The sequence below is a fragment of the Cornus florida genome, unplaced genomic scaffold (assembly GCF_030987335.1).
Source record: "Cornus florida cultivar Cherokee Brave unplaced genomic scaffold, ASM3098733v1 CherokeeBrave_3.0.0_Hap2_Chr09, whole genome shotgun sequence".
Lineage (NCBI taxonomy): Eukaryota > Viridiplantae > Streptophyta > Magnoliopsida > Cornales > Cornaceae > Cornus > Cornus florida.
The window spans coordinates 52,721,603-52,737,213 of record NW_026775579.1 but is presented as its reverse complement, the minus strand read 5'-3'; the positions used below and the strand labels follow the sequence as shown (position 1 = coordinate 52,737,213).

The following is a 15,611-nucleotide window of genomic DNA, read 5'->3' as shown; positions in this document are numbered from 1 at the left end:
TGGTTGGATGTGTACCCTGCTAGGACTAGGTAGTCATGCCCACCTTTGGGTGCGTTTTCGCATAGTGCCTACTAGTCAGGTTGAGACGGGCCTGTAGTCTAGTGAGAGTCCTGTAGTGTGATTATATATATATATATTTATCTACGGACTATTAGCTATTGTTGGACTGGTTAGGATGTACATGCGTATCGGGTCTCTACTTGGGTAGTAGTAGTATAGAACTTGAATATGGGCCTGACTCACTCATCATTTTTCAGGTATCGTACATTTCCAGTCTAGAGCTTGTTCATGCTGAGTAGAGACGATCTTCCATTCTACCGACGACGTAGGACTTCTTTCCAAATATTAGATTTGGATTTTATTTTCAGTTTTTACTTTCATTTAGTTTGGGATTTTTTTATTAGGGGTCCACTAGAGATGGATTCCCGAGTTGTTAAACTGATGGAGTTTTGGATTATCAGATTCTAAGTATTTAATTATAAAGGATTTTACTTTTAGTTTCTTCCAGCTTAAACTTTATTTATTAAATTCATTTTGTCATCTGCGTTCGATTAAATATTAATTATTTGATATCCTTCGGATCTATGCTCGGACTTGATCACCCGTGGCTCTAGAATCGAGGGGTATCATAGTGAGCCTCGGGTAAACTGGATAAGTGATTAGAACAAAAATGGTTGATATGCCCCGCTGGGCAATATCATCTAATACCGCCCAGGTCAGAATCGACCGGGAAAAGAAGGCAATGTCGAATACCGACTTATGCACCACCTGAAGGCGTGTATATCTCCTGCTAGGCCTGTCTCGGATCTGGCCTGGCAGTGCTGGTGGTGGTGAAGGAGGTGGTACATGCTCAGCCTCATCAGAAAAAGATGATGCAGAAGTAGAAAACTGCAATCTGGTATCGGCTGATGAGGACTGAGCTGTAGCTGGCTCTGGAGCTGGGTCCTGAGCATGGGAAGGCTTTGCAGGATCCTCTATCCACCGTCTTACTTTGCGCTCATACTGCCTACGGGCGATAGTCTTTACTCGAGCCATGGCCTGCAAAAAGAAAAGAAAACTTGCAGATGAAGTCAGTACATGAATAAAGAATTGAAGTACATTATATAGAATATGTATGTCAAGTAAGATAGACAACTCAGAAAAATTGACATGAATCTATGCAAGTTGTAATACAGCCAGGTATAGACAATGAAAAAGTGAAACATACTAAATATGAGAGAATAAAATGCACCCAATGTGGAAAACACAGGCATTGGGCAAATATAAGATAGCATGGAACACAAAAGATGGCATGTGAAGTGGATATGCAAATCTGTGATGTTCAATCGATCATGAAAATATAAGATTGATCCAAGTTGGATCGATCAGGAATTGAGTGAGATTAATCTTTCTCTGATTGATCAGAGAAGAACATGATCGATCGAACTCTGCAAAAATACGAAAAGTCACACATCTATGACGTGGACAACACGGGGGGCACCCAAGCAAGCTTGTGGGTCCCTCTACACTACAACAAATCACAAATAGTCACTTATAGAGGCACGTGACCCCCAAAATTGAAATCGGGCAAAATATATACATAGATATATACATATGCTTCAAAGATCAAAATCGGCAACAATGGAACATGGCAATCCTAGATCTAAGCATGGCATCATCAAAAACATATAAAGTGAAGATCAAAAATGGAAATAAAACTCAGAACTTACCAAAATGAAATGAGAGAAGTGGAAACCAAGAGAGAGAAGTGAAATCGGGGGCGAGAGATGGAGTTCGAAGGCTTGGGATGGTTGCCGGAGGTTCACGAGAGGTGGGAGAGATGATGAACAACGACGGAAGAGAGCTGGGGTCTTGGATCGATCTTTGGAATTGATCTATGTTCTATTTTTAAAAACTATTTCCGTCGAGTTCGATTGATCACTAAGAAATCAGATCGATCGAGCAAAGATCGATCTCAGATCGATCGAATCCACAAAACAACACAGTATTTTTAAAAATTTTTGAATTTTTGAAAATTAAAATGAAAAATATTTTTGGAGTTTTTGGAAATTAAAACAAAATGTTTTTTGGATTTTTGGAAAATGAATAAATAAATAAAAAATAAAAATAAAAATAAAATGAAAGTAAAAATCAAATAAAATAAAATTCTTTCTGGATTTTTGAAAATAAAATGGAATAAAAATAAAATTAAAAATAAAGAAATATATTTATTTATTTATTTTTTAGAATGAAATGCAAAATTCAAAAAGTAGTCAAAGTCAACAAAAGGGAACATGGATTGATTAATCAAAGATCAATCTGGAAGGAACTTCGATTGATCCAAAAGGTGAAAACCTGCAGACAGGTTCGAACGATGCACAGAGAGGCCTTTTTCTTGGGTTTCAAATTTTTTTTCTAAGTATGGACTGAAGATCGATCTGAGAAAAATCTCGATCAATCTTGGAACACTTAGATCGATCGGAAATATAGTTTGCACGATACACAGAGAGCTAAAATATGCAGGAAAATTATGCTCGATGGAACAGAGAGATGATTGGATGCAGGGTTGGTAGTTTGATCGATCGAACCTCTTTTAAGATCTATCGAACAGGTGCAAAATGCCTAATTTGAAAATGACAGTGCATGCATTCCCAACCAAAATCCTTATCAATGTGTATGAACCCAAAACATATCTAGACGACGCAAGAAATGAAAGGTAAAATAAAAATAAGGGAGGAATAGGGTTGTAAACCCTACGAAGCACTAGTGTTTAACGTCTCTAGCAAGACGTTGGGCTCTTTTAGCCCGGATCGAAAATCTTATTGTGCATCCCCTATTTGACGGGGTAAATAGCACTTTGAAACCCACCCAACAAATTGTTCCCTAAGGAACTTGTAGGATTTGAATCAAAGGAGATTGACGGTCCTTTATCTATGTAATTCTTAGGCTTCCACACCCTTTCAATACTAGCTTTGCACGCATTTTTCTTTGAGCCCTTTTTGGTAAGCAAACCATGGGAATGTTCAACATCAAGCAAAGACTCAACTTTATCAAGTTTATTTTCAACACACTTCTCCATAACACACACTTCTTCATGCTTATCCATTGAATTCGAGGTTGGATTAAAAATGTTCAACTTCATTTTCATATGCCCAAATGATATTTTTATTATTCCCATCCTATAATTTATGTTGGCATTTGTGGTTGCCAAGAAAGGATGACCAAGGATAACGGGAATTTGATTCTTGGGATTTGGGACCGGTTTCGTGTCAATGACAACAAAATCAACGGGAAAGAAGAACTTATCAATCTTAATCAAACATCCTCAATGATACCCCGGGGCTTTTTGATGGATTGGTCGGCAAGTTGCAAAACCACCGACGTCGGTTTTAAGTATCCTAAGCACAATTTAACATATACCAAATAGGGAAGAAGGTTTACACTTGCTCCTAAGTCTAAAAGAGCCTGGTTAATGACATGGTCACCAAGGATGCAAGAAGTAGTAGATGAACTGGAGTCCTTAAACTTTGGAAGAGTGTTGTGTTGCAAGATAGAGCTTACTTGCTCGGTCAAAATCACTTTCTTTGATGCTTCGCTCTTGTTCTTCCTCTTTTGGGTGCAAAGATCTTTTAAGAACTTGGCATAAGCCGAAATTTGCTTAATTGCATCCAAAAGTGGAAGGTTAATCTTCACTTGCTTAAACACTTCGATGATTTCATTCACCTTAGTCTTTTGCTTTTCAATAGAAATGGACCCTTTTAAGGCGTCCGGAAATGGAGCCTTTGGCTCAAAGTCTTTTTCAAAATCTTTCTTTGGATCACTTTCAACACAAGAAGTTTTCAACTCATTCTTCAAATCACTTTTCAAATCATTTTGTAACACTTTCTCACAAAGATGATCATGCACATGCAATGAAGGAGGAATAGAATGTGAAACGGGACGGGTGTCAACTTTTGGTTGCACCGGTTCACTCTCTTCATTGGAAACACCAATTTGATTGTCTATAATTCTCCCACTTCTCAAGGTCGTCACCGCATTGATATGTTTAATTGTGTGACCTTCATTGGTTTCTACAACAAATTGTTGCTTTGGTGAGGCATTTAGAGGCATCTTCCCTTTCTCTCTAGCATTCAAGGTACTAACTATTTGACTGACTTGGGTTTCTAGCTAAGCAATGGATTGAAAAAGGGAATGAAGCAATTGAGTGTTTGCCTCTAGAGTGCCCAAATCGGTCAACACTTTCTCCTCAAAAGCGCGACTCCTAGATTTTCCTTAAGAATAAGATGATTGATTAGGAAAATGAGAATTAGAAAATTGGTTTCCATGTGATGATTGAAACGAAGATCTATAACCTTGGGAACCTTGGCTCTTTGCATTGGAGGCGGAACATATTTTCCTTGAAAACCACCTTGGGAGGGTTTGAGCATTCCCCTTGGCTTTTCCAAGAGAAGTTTGGATGGTTCCTCTATCCTGGATTGTAGTGTGAGCCATAGGGATTGTTCCTTTGGTTGACAAATTCAGCATTAACTTGTTCATGATACTCACTTTGCACATGTCTATGGGGATAATTGGAAGTAGTATGTAAGACACTAGAACAAGTCATACAAATTCATTTGATACATGATGAGTATGATTAGGGGAGGAAGACATTTGATTTGCCGAATTGTGGTTGACCAAAAATTGATCAAACCTTTGAGTTAAAGATTTCACCTCGGCAGTTATGTCATTTGAATTGTCAACTTGATATAAGCCGACATTCTTCCTTCCACCTAGAATTCTACTATTTTTAGAGGATAATGATCTATGCATGAAATTTTCACTCATACTTTCATACAATTGCCAAACATCATTCTCATGTTTATTAAAGTAAGAACCACCCATAGATGCATCTACCATTCCTTTTTTATTATCCGGCAAACTTTCGAAGAAGTATCGGACTAATTGCCATTTAGGAATGTCATAATGTGGACATTTCCTAAGCAAATTATTAAATCTTTCCCATGCCTCATGAAACAATTCCCCTTCCCCTTGAGAAAATTCACGAATGAAAGTTCTCATAGCATTGGTCTTTGATACCAGGTAGTACTTCTTCAAGAACTCTTGTTACATTTCTACCCAAGAAGTTATTGAAAAAGGCCTAAGATTGTTGAACCAATATTTTGCTTTGTCCTTAAGGGTAAAAGGAAAAAGTTTGAGTCTTAACACTTCTTCTGGCATGTCCGTGTATTTCACGGTGGAACACACTTTAAGAAACTCATTCAAATGCTTGTACGGTTCTTCACTTGGAAGTCCATGATAGTTAGGAAGCATTTGAATGGTTTGCTCTTTAATCTCATAGTGATGTGCTCTAAATGGGGGCAATTGAATGCATGTCGGTGCATTGTATTCATTTAGAACATAATGATCATGTAAAGCAATGGGGGGATTCCCAACCGGTGGTGCTAAACAAACACCGTGATTAACTTGAACTATGCGAGGTTGTGGAGCAAAAATTGGCCGAGGCATTCCCAATGGAATTTAGCCTTGTTGTTGTGGTGAAATGAATGGTCTAGGCATGCCTAATGGTACTTGGATGTTATCATGATGCACATTAGGGTGGAGGATGCCTTGTTGGTCTATGTGACCAAGGTCCTCCACATGGTCGTCACGTTACACCTCCATTGATGAAATGGAGTGATGAGAACTACCTCTTCCCCTAGGATTACGAACAACCGATTCAAGATGTAAATTAGGAGGACCTACGACCATGCATGCACTAACAAAACAAATAACAAGCAAATAGCAATCACTTCGCCCCCATAACAAATCAATCAACAAATCTCCACATACAATGATTCCATACTCCCATACTTGAACAATATGCAAAGATAAGTAAATTGCTTCCATGCAGGCTTACGATTTATCTAAGAATTTAAAAACTTGCCACCACGCAGGCTGACGATTTAACTAGAGATTGAGTTAGAAAGATCTCACAAAGGGTCCTTAAGAAACTTCAATTCATTTTTCAATTCTTCAGCTTAGCTTTGCAAATTTTAGATTTTAGCCTTTTTTATGCTTAGCTTAGCTCCTTGCTTTTCAATTCTCCTTTGCTTGACTTCTTTGCTCAATTTACCTAGCCAAATAAGAAAAAACACAATAAGTAAATAAAAAGTAAATAAAGTAAAAACACAATCAAAAGAGTACTAATTCCTAATTGTTTCCAAAACACGGCGTTGCTAATTCAATCCGCAGCAACGGCGCCAAAACTTGGTGTGCCTTTAGTCGTGTCGACCAACCAAAGTTGCAATGAAAGTGTGGCTAAGTTTAAATTTATAAAGTGCCATTACTAACTCAAACTACAAATATAGCTAGGGTGAGTAGGGATCGTCCCAAGGGATTGGGGGCTATGTTAATATGGAAACAAAATCGGATTAGTAGGTCGAGTGATTAAAAGATTGTTTGTATGGTTAATTAAACTACAATGTAAAAGAATTCAATACTAAGCAATTAAAGTAAATAAAAGGGTAGAGAACAAGAGAGAGAGGTCTTGGGATCTAGAGGTCACCACTCAACATCACCATTCTAGGCATTCAATGTGTAATAAATGAAGGGAAACATGTGTTGCAATACAATGAGGTGTGATTGATTGAATCAACAAGCATGGATTGACTAATTAAGTATATATTATCTAAACAACCTAGTGAATAGAACAATATATCAAACTAAGCCATTATTCCTTCCTTTAAGCTCTCAATCAACACACTAATAAGTTAGGGAATTATACTACTTGCATTCATAAGTATGGAACATCAAACAACAAGCATGGATTGTCCTCACATCTAAGAAAGTAAAGCAACTACACTGCATCTAAGCTAAGGACATGAAAATTAAACTAATTAAACTACGGTAGAGGCACAATCCATTAAAAAATGAGTATGAACCATTAAACAAACCACAAGAGTATTCTATTTAAGCACTATGCCTTGACAATCTCTAGATTCATAGTATCAATACACATAGACATGCATCAATATCACAAAACCAAGAGATAAACACATGAGCATCTACTCTAACATACATAGACATATGGATAGAATGAAATGATCAATTGGAAGTATTAATCAACACAAATCATTGTAAGAATAAGATTCATATATAAATCAAATGTCAAGACAACATTACAACACAAATCCCTTCAAAATACAAAGCATTAAGTTCTAAAAGGCATGCTTAGGGCTAACTCTAGCCCTAAGAAGATGTTTAGCCACTCATTGATGTAATCATCCAACCCTCAAGGGCCATCTCCATGGTAGAAATTCTCTTCTTCTTGATGGAAACCCTAAAAGAATGGAAGAACTCCCAAAATAGTGTATCTCTCTCTATGCTCTAGTCTTCTCTCCAAGATATATGATTCTAAGTTATGTTCTATCAAGGTATGAAGATATCATGTAAAAATGGCTCAAAATCCTTTTATAGGTAGTTCAAGTGTGACACCCAATGGTCAAGTCTCGTGCACTAGGGTCCCTTTAATGATTACACCACGAGCTATCTTTTAATGAGCTAGACTCTGTTTTAATTCGAACTTGGGGAGGTTCGATCGATCGAGTTCAAATGAGATCGATCAAACTGTGGCCAGATCCATCAAAGTTAGGCCAGATCGATCAATCCTTGGTGGCACTTTTTTGGAATAAGACAAATCTGAGATATTTTTAGGATATTTTGGGAGAAAGACAAAAGTGGTAGGTGATCAAGGAAGTTTGATCGATCTGAAGAGAGTTGGATCAATCAAAGATGGAAATTCTTTGAGGATAAGGACAAGGGGTCTGATCCATCTTGGTGAGGTGAGATCGATCGAAAGTATTCCTGATCGATTGAAGATTGCTGATTTCCACCACTTTGCTTCTACTTTACTCCATTCTTCCATTCTGCTTGAGATTACTTCTTTTATGCTCTAATTTGGCTGAATTGACATATTTTGGGGATAAACACCTAAAAAGGGCAATAACATGAAATTAGTCTAAAACAGGAAAGTAAGATAGATAAAGGTCTTATAATATTTGAGCTTAAGGGGTTTAAATGCGCACTTTTCAGTGCTCATTAAGGTTATCTTGGATTTTGTATCATCAAAAACCACATTTATAGACTTCATGACCACTTTGGTTCTAAGATTAAAAACCCTATAAACCCGACTTGTTTGTGAATAACCCAAAAACACACCTTTATCACTTATAGAGTCGAATTTTCCCAAGTGTTCCCTCTCTCTAAGGATATAACATTTACTTCCAAAGACTGTAAAGTATTTAACAGTGGGCTTTCTGTTATACCACAATTCATATGAAGTCTTTTTAGTTCCAAGCCTAAGATAAACTCTATTTAGGATGTGACAAGCAGTATGTATTGATTCAGCCCAAAAGTGATTTGCAATTTTATTCTCATGAAGCATAATACATGTCATACCTGTAATTGTCATATTTTTCCTTTCCACTACACCATTCCGTTATGGTGTTTTAGGTGTTGAAAATTCATGCTTAATGTTATTCTTATCACAATATTCAATAAACTTCTTAGGTTCGAATTCACCTCCATTGTCACTCATAATCCAATTAATTCGATATCCCTTCTCATTTTGAATAAGTTGGTAAATAAACCTGAAATTCACAAAAGTATCAGATTTTTCTCTCAAATATGCAACAAAAGTAAATCTAGAAAAATCATCAACTATAACAAGCATATAATTTTTTTTCCTTTAATGCTATCAGGTGTTATGCGACCCATCAAATCCATATGAATCAATTCTAAATGTCGAGAAGTGACTTTATGAATAAGTCTCTTATGTGACACTCTAGTTTGTTTTCCTAATTGACATGGACCACATATTTCATTCTCAGGCATCTTCAATTTAGGCAAACCTTAAACAAGATCATTGTTAGACAAATTTGCTAAATCATTAAAATTCACATATCTAAGTCTTTTATGCTATAAAACAGCCTCATCAGTAACTACAGAAAAATATATTAGTGAAGGATCTAAAAACACAACATAACAATTATCATAAGTTTTAGTTCCTTTTAAGATGCATTCACCTTTTTCATTAGTTATAAAACACCCTTGTTGAGTAAAATTGTCTTGAAACTCCTCATCACAGATTTGACTAATACTCAACAGATTAGCAGTTAAATCTTTAACATATAGAACATTCTTCAACTCCCCAATTCTTGAAAATTTGATTTTACCTTTTTCACTTAAAGTAGAAGCATTACCATCACCAAAAGTAACAGTACCAACTATGCATTCCTTAAAAGTGGTAAACAATGTTCTATCCCCTGTCATATGCCTAGAGCAACCACTATCAAAGTACCACCCATATGGACCAAGTGCTCTAAGTTCTGTGTGTATAATAAGGCATTTAAAATTCTCTTTCTTTACCCAAACAATTTTAGATTCATTATGCAATGATTTCCTTATTGTTCTAGGCAAAGTGTCACAAGGGTCAACAGTCCTAATCCTCCTCTTCCTCAAATTTGAACTCTCTAGATTTTTTAATTTTTTTCCTAGTTTAATTTTCTTTTCTGACACTTATACTTCATAGGCCCCTTTTCACCACAAAAATGACATGTTGAAATAAGTTTGGTAGAACTAGAAATAACATAAGGTTTGGTTTCAACTCTCATAAAAACATCTTTAGATTTTTAAAAGTACAAATCCTTTGAAGTTGATGCCAAATCTTTGTTACTCATAGCATTCTCAACCACTCTTTTCAACTTATCAATTTTGCAAGTGTCAATATCAACTTTCTAAAATGACTGTTTTGATTTAACAAATTCACTACTCAAATTATCAATTTTAAGTTCTAGTGATTTATTAAACAAATTTACCTTTCTTAAGCTCATTTTCCAGAAAATCAATTTTATAAAGAACATTCAAATTCTTATAGCCAATTTCTTCCAAATTCTTATCAGAGACAAAAACCTCTAACCTATAAATATCTCTATCAAGTTCCGCAAGATTCACTTTCTCTAACAGATTTTCAAAATCCTTTTTAAACTTTGACCATTCAATTTACATGCTTGTGACAGAATCAAAAACAGGAGGTAAAGCATCAACAGATGAATTTTCAGACATGATGCAAAAGCAATCAACAATAAATCAACAAATATGATCAACTCAAGATATTGAGTTACCCGCTCTGATACCAAATTGTGAAAATAGAGTTATGCGGGGTGCGAAAACAATTAGTTGATTTTAATTGTGATTAACTCCTTTAATGACCTAGATCTGATTATTAGGTCAACCTGCTCAATTTATGATTAATTAATTTGTATAATCAATTAAACATCCATAATCATAAATATAAATACTGAAAAGTAAAGCAAGTTAAGTTCAGAGAGATTGCACCAGGATTTTTAACGAAGAAACCCCAATTGATAAAATAGGTTAACTGTTTGCATAGGAAAAACTTTGTGGACTATTCAGTCCAAAGTAAACCGATCCACTATGTTTGAAACAAAATACACCGAACTTTGACTCTGGCTCATACTCTATCGTTCTACCAAACACCAATTACTAACAGTCCTCTAGCTTTGCGACTCCACGTCCAATAGCAGCTTGACCTTAGGCTTATACTTGATATTTGTAGAAAAGTAGCAGGTAGATCAGACAACATTCCTCGAATGCTTCAACCCTTTCAAAGTGTGATCGCTTTTACTTCTGTTTTCAAGATCTGAACTTGATGTAGAAGAATTAAATCATGTTCTTCATACGGAATATCTGAGTCTTCAATATAGTTCCAATTCCGATGAGATAGAGAACAACACCAATAAATCACTCATGAACATATGTGTATGCTCTCATAAATAAATTTAGAATAATCAGATTTGATTTCCTGAATTTTCTCTCTAAAAGGCTTTCTCAAAATATAGAATTGATTTTCCCTAAAGCCGTGAATAAACCAATGTATATGATATGGTTTATATAGAATATAGAATGACCTAATCCCTCTGAAAATGAGAAAAAATTCGCGCATAGGATGTGGTACAATTCTAGACCAATTGGAAACAAATCAGGAAACTCAAACTTATATAGTGAGCAGGACACCTTGAACCGGTTAAGAAGGGCTGAACCGGTTCAAGTTTCACAGAAACTTTTCGAAGCCAAACTTGACATCTTGAACCGGTTAAGAAGGACTGAACCAGTTCAAGTTTCGCAGAAACTTTTCGAAGCCAAACTTGACATTTTGAACCGGTTCAGAGGGGCTGAACCGGTTCAAGTTTGGCAGACTTGAAACTTTGGTTCCTTCAGCCTAAAATCATTATACGATAAGTTCTGAACAAAATGGAAAGTGCAGAATGTGTCCAACCCTGTTTAGAATCCTTCCTAATGTGTCGTTCTTATCTTTTTCTTCAAAAGATCTTCAATCATGGTAATTTTGAACAACTTCTCAGTTCTGTAGTCACTGTCGAACTTAATAACTTGCAGACCAAGTAACTTGAATTACAACTCAACATGAACTTGTTTTAATCATGAAATTAGCCAATTACAAAATGTATATCTCACATTCACTTCGGCGTTCATCACTTCGGTGGGATTGTAGAGGCGGAGGGATATGGTGGAGGTTGAAGTGGTGAGTGAAGAGAGAGAGATAGAAGGGGTGTTTTTTCCTTGGCAAAGGATCTTGAACTGGTAGCTAATGTCAGTATCGGTTCCCACACGACAGAATTAAAATGAAAGGTTTAACTGTTTGGAAAAATTCTGTTTTAGAAACTTTGAAGAAACATACCATGTATGTATAGCGTCCTAAGTGGGAAATAACTTCCTAAAGTATTGTTCGTACATTTTTCGTAGATCTTAGTTTATCAAACTTGAACAACTTTCCAAATCCTTAGCCGATCTCGATCTTGATTTGGTAACTTGAAAATTACAACTCAATCAGACTTGTTGTGATACCGAAATTAGCCAATTACAATAAATTATATCTCATAATCCCAAGGTTTGTCATGAATTATATATGTATCGACTCTTGTTGGCATCAATAACTTAGTATTTCATAATACTAGTTTTGCCATTGTGGTACCAATTTTATTTATATTTACTGATATATATATATATTGTTAGAAAGTACCAAAATAACAAGATTTGCAGACATATCCAATGGAAGTTTATGACAAGGGAAATCTGTATATTTATTGAATCAATATGAGATTACACTATAATTTCTATAAAACTTTGGAGAATTCAACATAATTCACCCTTAAGCTGGTTTTGCTAGCATGGAATTCATGATTTAGAATTAGAGTTACTATAATTAATATATAATGTTTTACACCCAAAACCATGGTGATAATATGATTATGGTGTCTCATGGAACCCAATGATATTATTGGTTGAAAAAATTGTTAAAACTGTTTCACCTTTTTTCAGCAAAATGACATAACCATCCTCTATATTTTGGCCCAATAAAGTTAAACCTTAAAAAAATAATTAAAAATAAATAAATAAATAAATAAGCCATCTTTGAAACACTTGTGGTTACTATGGATGTTTAAAGGAGTACTATTTGTAGGCCTTTTTAACAATATGTACTTTGGAGGCAAAGAACAGAACATATGGCTCTAAGGAGTAGTAGTATTACTAGTTTATTACCCAGTTTCGTTTATTATAGTTATTATGGTTCCTTGTTTATATCCATGCTTTCTAACCACTACATTATCTCTACTATACCTTATTAACCATCACTTGGATTTTTCTTAATATGATCCTTATCTCCATAGCTAAAAATGCACTTCTAATTTATCAACTCTCCACTGCTTTATAAGTGTAACATAAAATAATAATTAAAAAGAAAAAAAACTGTGACACAACTTTGGCCATGTAAACACAACTTTAGTTTTAGAAAACAAGCCATAAAAAACAAATCTAAACAAGACCTACAAATTACAAAGCTCAAACTCCAACTAGGTGATCCAAATCCTTATAAAAGGACGATCATGAAATCATACCCGATTAAATTATCCATACAAAAAACAAAAACAGAAGAAGAAACTTACATTCACTGGGATCTGTAGCGATGCGTTTGACATGAATTGCAGAAGTCAATTCCATAAATGGGTCGGTAGTGATCACAACAAGCTTATCACCAACTGCCAAATCCACAGCTCTAGCAGGAGAGTCGAAATTAAAGGAGTACAACTGCGCCCCAGTTTCAACACTCCAGAGCTTTGCTGTTTGATCCGCACTTCCAGTAATTAGCCGTGACGAATCCCCTGAACATCATACAATAATCCATTTGCTCAGTGCAATTTAACAATATATATGACAAAATAAGTCCAATTCTCTTAGAATCTGTCCGACTTTTTCTGCATCTCTATCTAGCTTCTGCTGAAGTCATACTTCACTGACAGATGAACCTCACCTAAATCTCCTTCTCTATACATGCAAAACATATATATATATATATATGGACAGACTGTCAAGATTAGTTCTTGATTCTAGTCAGAGAGAGCTATTTAGAGTTCGAGAGCTCAAAACAGAGTGATATATATACAGTATATATAAATATAGGGAGGAGAGAGAGAGAAGAGAAAAAAAGGGAAAGGGACTTGCTTGAGACATCGCAGCACCAAACAGCACCATTATGACCACGGTAGGTGACCAAACGCTCGCCGTTGTCGGTGAACCAGACGGTAGGAGTGTGGTCCTTAGCGCAAGAGAAGAGGAGATCTCCGTCTCTGTTGTACTTCAAGAATGTCAGTGGCCTCTCGTGCCCTTTCATCAATATCGGCCTCATTTTTTACTTGCTTGCTTCCTATATTTCAATCAATTCTCAGATTTCTCGATTCAACTCAAAATCACAACAACACAACTAATTCCTCTCTCTCTCAACACCACAACTAAATTCCTCTTTCTCTCACCAAATTTCTCTTCTTTTCCTCTTCTATCTAAGGTAAAAACCCTAGCCAAAGACTTCTAGCCCAGCTGTAAGATGCCTCCTGTTGGTTCTTGGAGCACATGGGTTCGAGTCTTGACACCAACTAACTCCTAACATTTACCTTTCAAAAAAAAAAAAAATAAATAAAAAAAAATAAAAAAATAAAAACCCTAGCGCAGGTCTCAGAGGAGAAGATTTTGGAACCAATGCCCAACGAAATTGTTGTGGGCTGATCCGACCCGAACCATTACTGTTGCTTACGTTGATCCGGCCACTTGGTCCTTATTTTGGATCCTTATTTTGGATCCATTTAACCCAAAATCGAACCCAGCAATTAAAGCCTAAGTCACATAAAGCGGGAGCGAGAGTGAGAGCGAATTTGAAAGTAGGAGCGTGAGAACGGTAGAATTAAATCATAAGTAATGAGAATTTGAGTGAGAGCGCATACGGAACGTGAGAGCGGGAACGCTTGGAACGTGAAAGCGACACCTATTAAGAAGGATTGTGTGATTTAGATTAAAACACTATCATCTATCTTTCACTTTAAAATAAAAAATAAAAAAAAAAAAAATTATGATTTAGATTTTTTTGCCACTATTTATGTTTGGACATTATGTTAGGTTTTTACTATATTAAGTTTTTAAAACTTCATTTTACAATTAAATTAAAGAAGTGTAAGTAAATATGAAAAAGTGTTTGACAAGAATTGTGTCTATTAACTAGAGGCATGAGAATGAGCTAACCTATAAAATATATGGTCACTTCAATAAAGTAATCTATGATTAACTTATATCCTTATACGTTATTTCTTTCTTTATTTTCTTTCAGCAACCCATATATTATATTGTATTCTTATCTTTAAATTTTTTGGGGTAACATGACATTACAAGACTTGGTGAATATTTTTTTGTGAATGTGTGCATAGAAGATACTAGAGTTGTATCTTGGAGCCTTTCATAGTCGTCACAACCTGCTCGTAGGGAGGCTATAAAAACTTTAGAACAGTATTGCATGTCTCTCCATTAAACAGCCTAGAAGTTTATTACTCTCTACTACTTTAATATGAGTTTTGTTGTTATTTTACTAGTCTATTATTTTAGTATATTATTTTATTTATACAATATATATATATATATATATATATATATATATATATATATATATATTGTGGTATAATTACACTGTGATAGAAGTGTTTTAGTCAAAGTGCATTTTGATATGATTATGTGAATAGATTTAAAAATGAGATTGTATAAAAATTTCCAAAATCTCCAACACATTATGCAAAGCAAAATATTTTTATTAAATACTTCTTTTTTTTTAACTTTCCACTACTCAACAAAAACACAAAAAATAAAACAATACCAAACACAACCTAAACTTTACAAGATAAATAATAAACAAATGAAGAAGCAACTCACTCTCCCTCTCTGATATTTTATTTGAATACAGTTGAAGTCTAAACTCTAATTTTATAACAACATGGATCAATTCTGTTAGAAACAGAGCCTAGTGGTACTTGACCGATGAAACTTGTCTGACGGTCGAATGAATTATTTACTTCTCACTTTCCCGAAAAAAAAAAAAAAAAAAAAAAAAAAAAAAAAAAATTATTTACTTCTCTAATTGTTCTTTTATTTATATCATTACAATGAATTATTTTTCTTTTCCTAAATATTACAATGAATTATTAATTTTTTTTTATTTATTATTGTCTATGTTACTGGCC

General features: G+C 35.0%; 1 protein-coding gene across 1 annotated transcript; it reads right to left on the bottom strand.

The window, feature by feature from the left end:
• Positions 1-12,711: 12,711 nt before the first annotated feature.
• LOC132273288 (eukaryotic translation initiation factor 3 subunit I-like) lies at positions 12,712-13,828 on the bottom strand. The gene is made up of 2 exons (XM_059774277.1): positions 13,558-13,828; positions 12,712-13,217 (listed from the first exon to the last, which is right to left on the bottom strand). Exons 1-2 carry the CDS (start codon positions 13,739-13,741, stop codon positions 12,958-12,960), a joined length of 444 nt encoding a protein of 147 aa, XP_059630260.1. The 5' UTR covers positions 13,742-13,828; the 3' UTR covers positions 12,712-12,957.
• Between the last annotated feature and the right edge of the window lie 1,783 nt (positions 13,829-15,611).

Coding starts and splice junctions, on each gene's coding strand:
- LOC132273288 (XM_059774277.1), bottom strand. CDS start 13,741: ATGAGGCCGATATTGATGAAAGGGCACGAGAGGCCACTGACATTCTTG. Junction 13,218..13,557: donor TTGGTGCTGCGATGTCTCAA/GCAAGTCCCTTT, acceptor TATGATGTTCAG/GGGATTCGTCACGGCTAATT.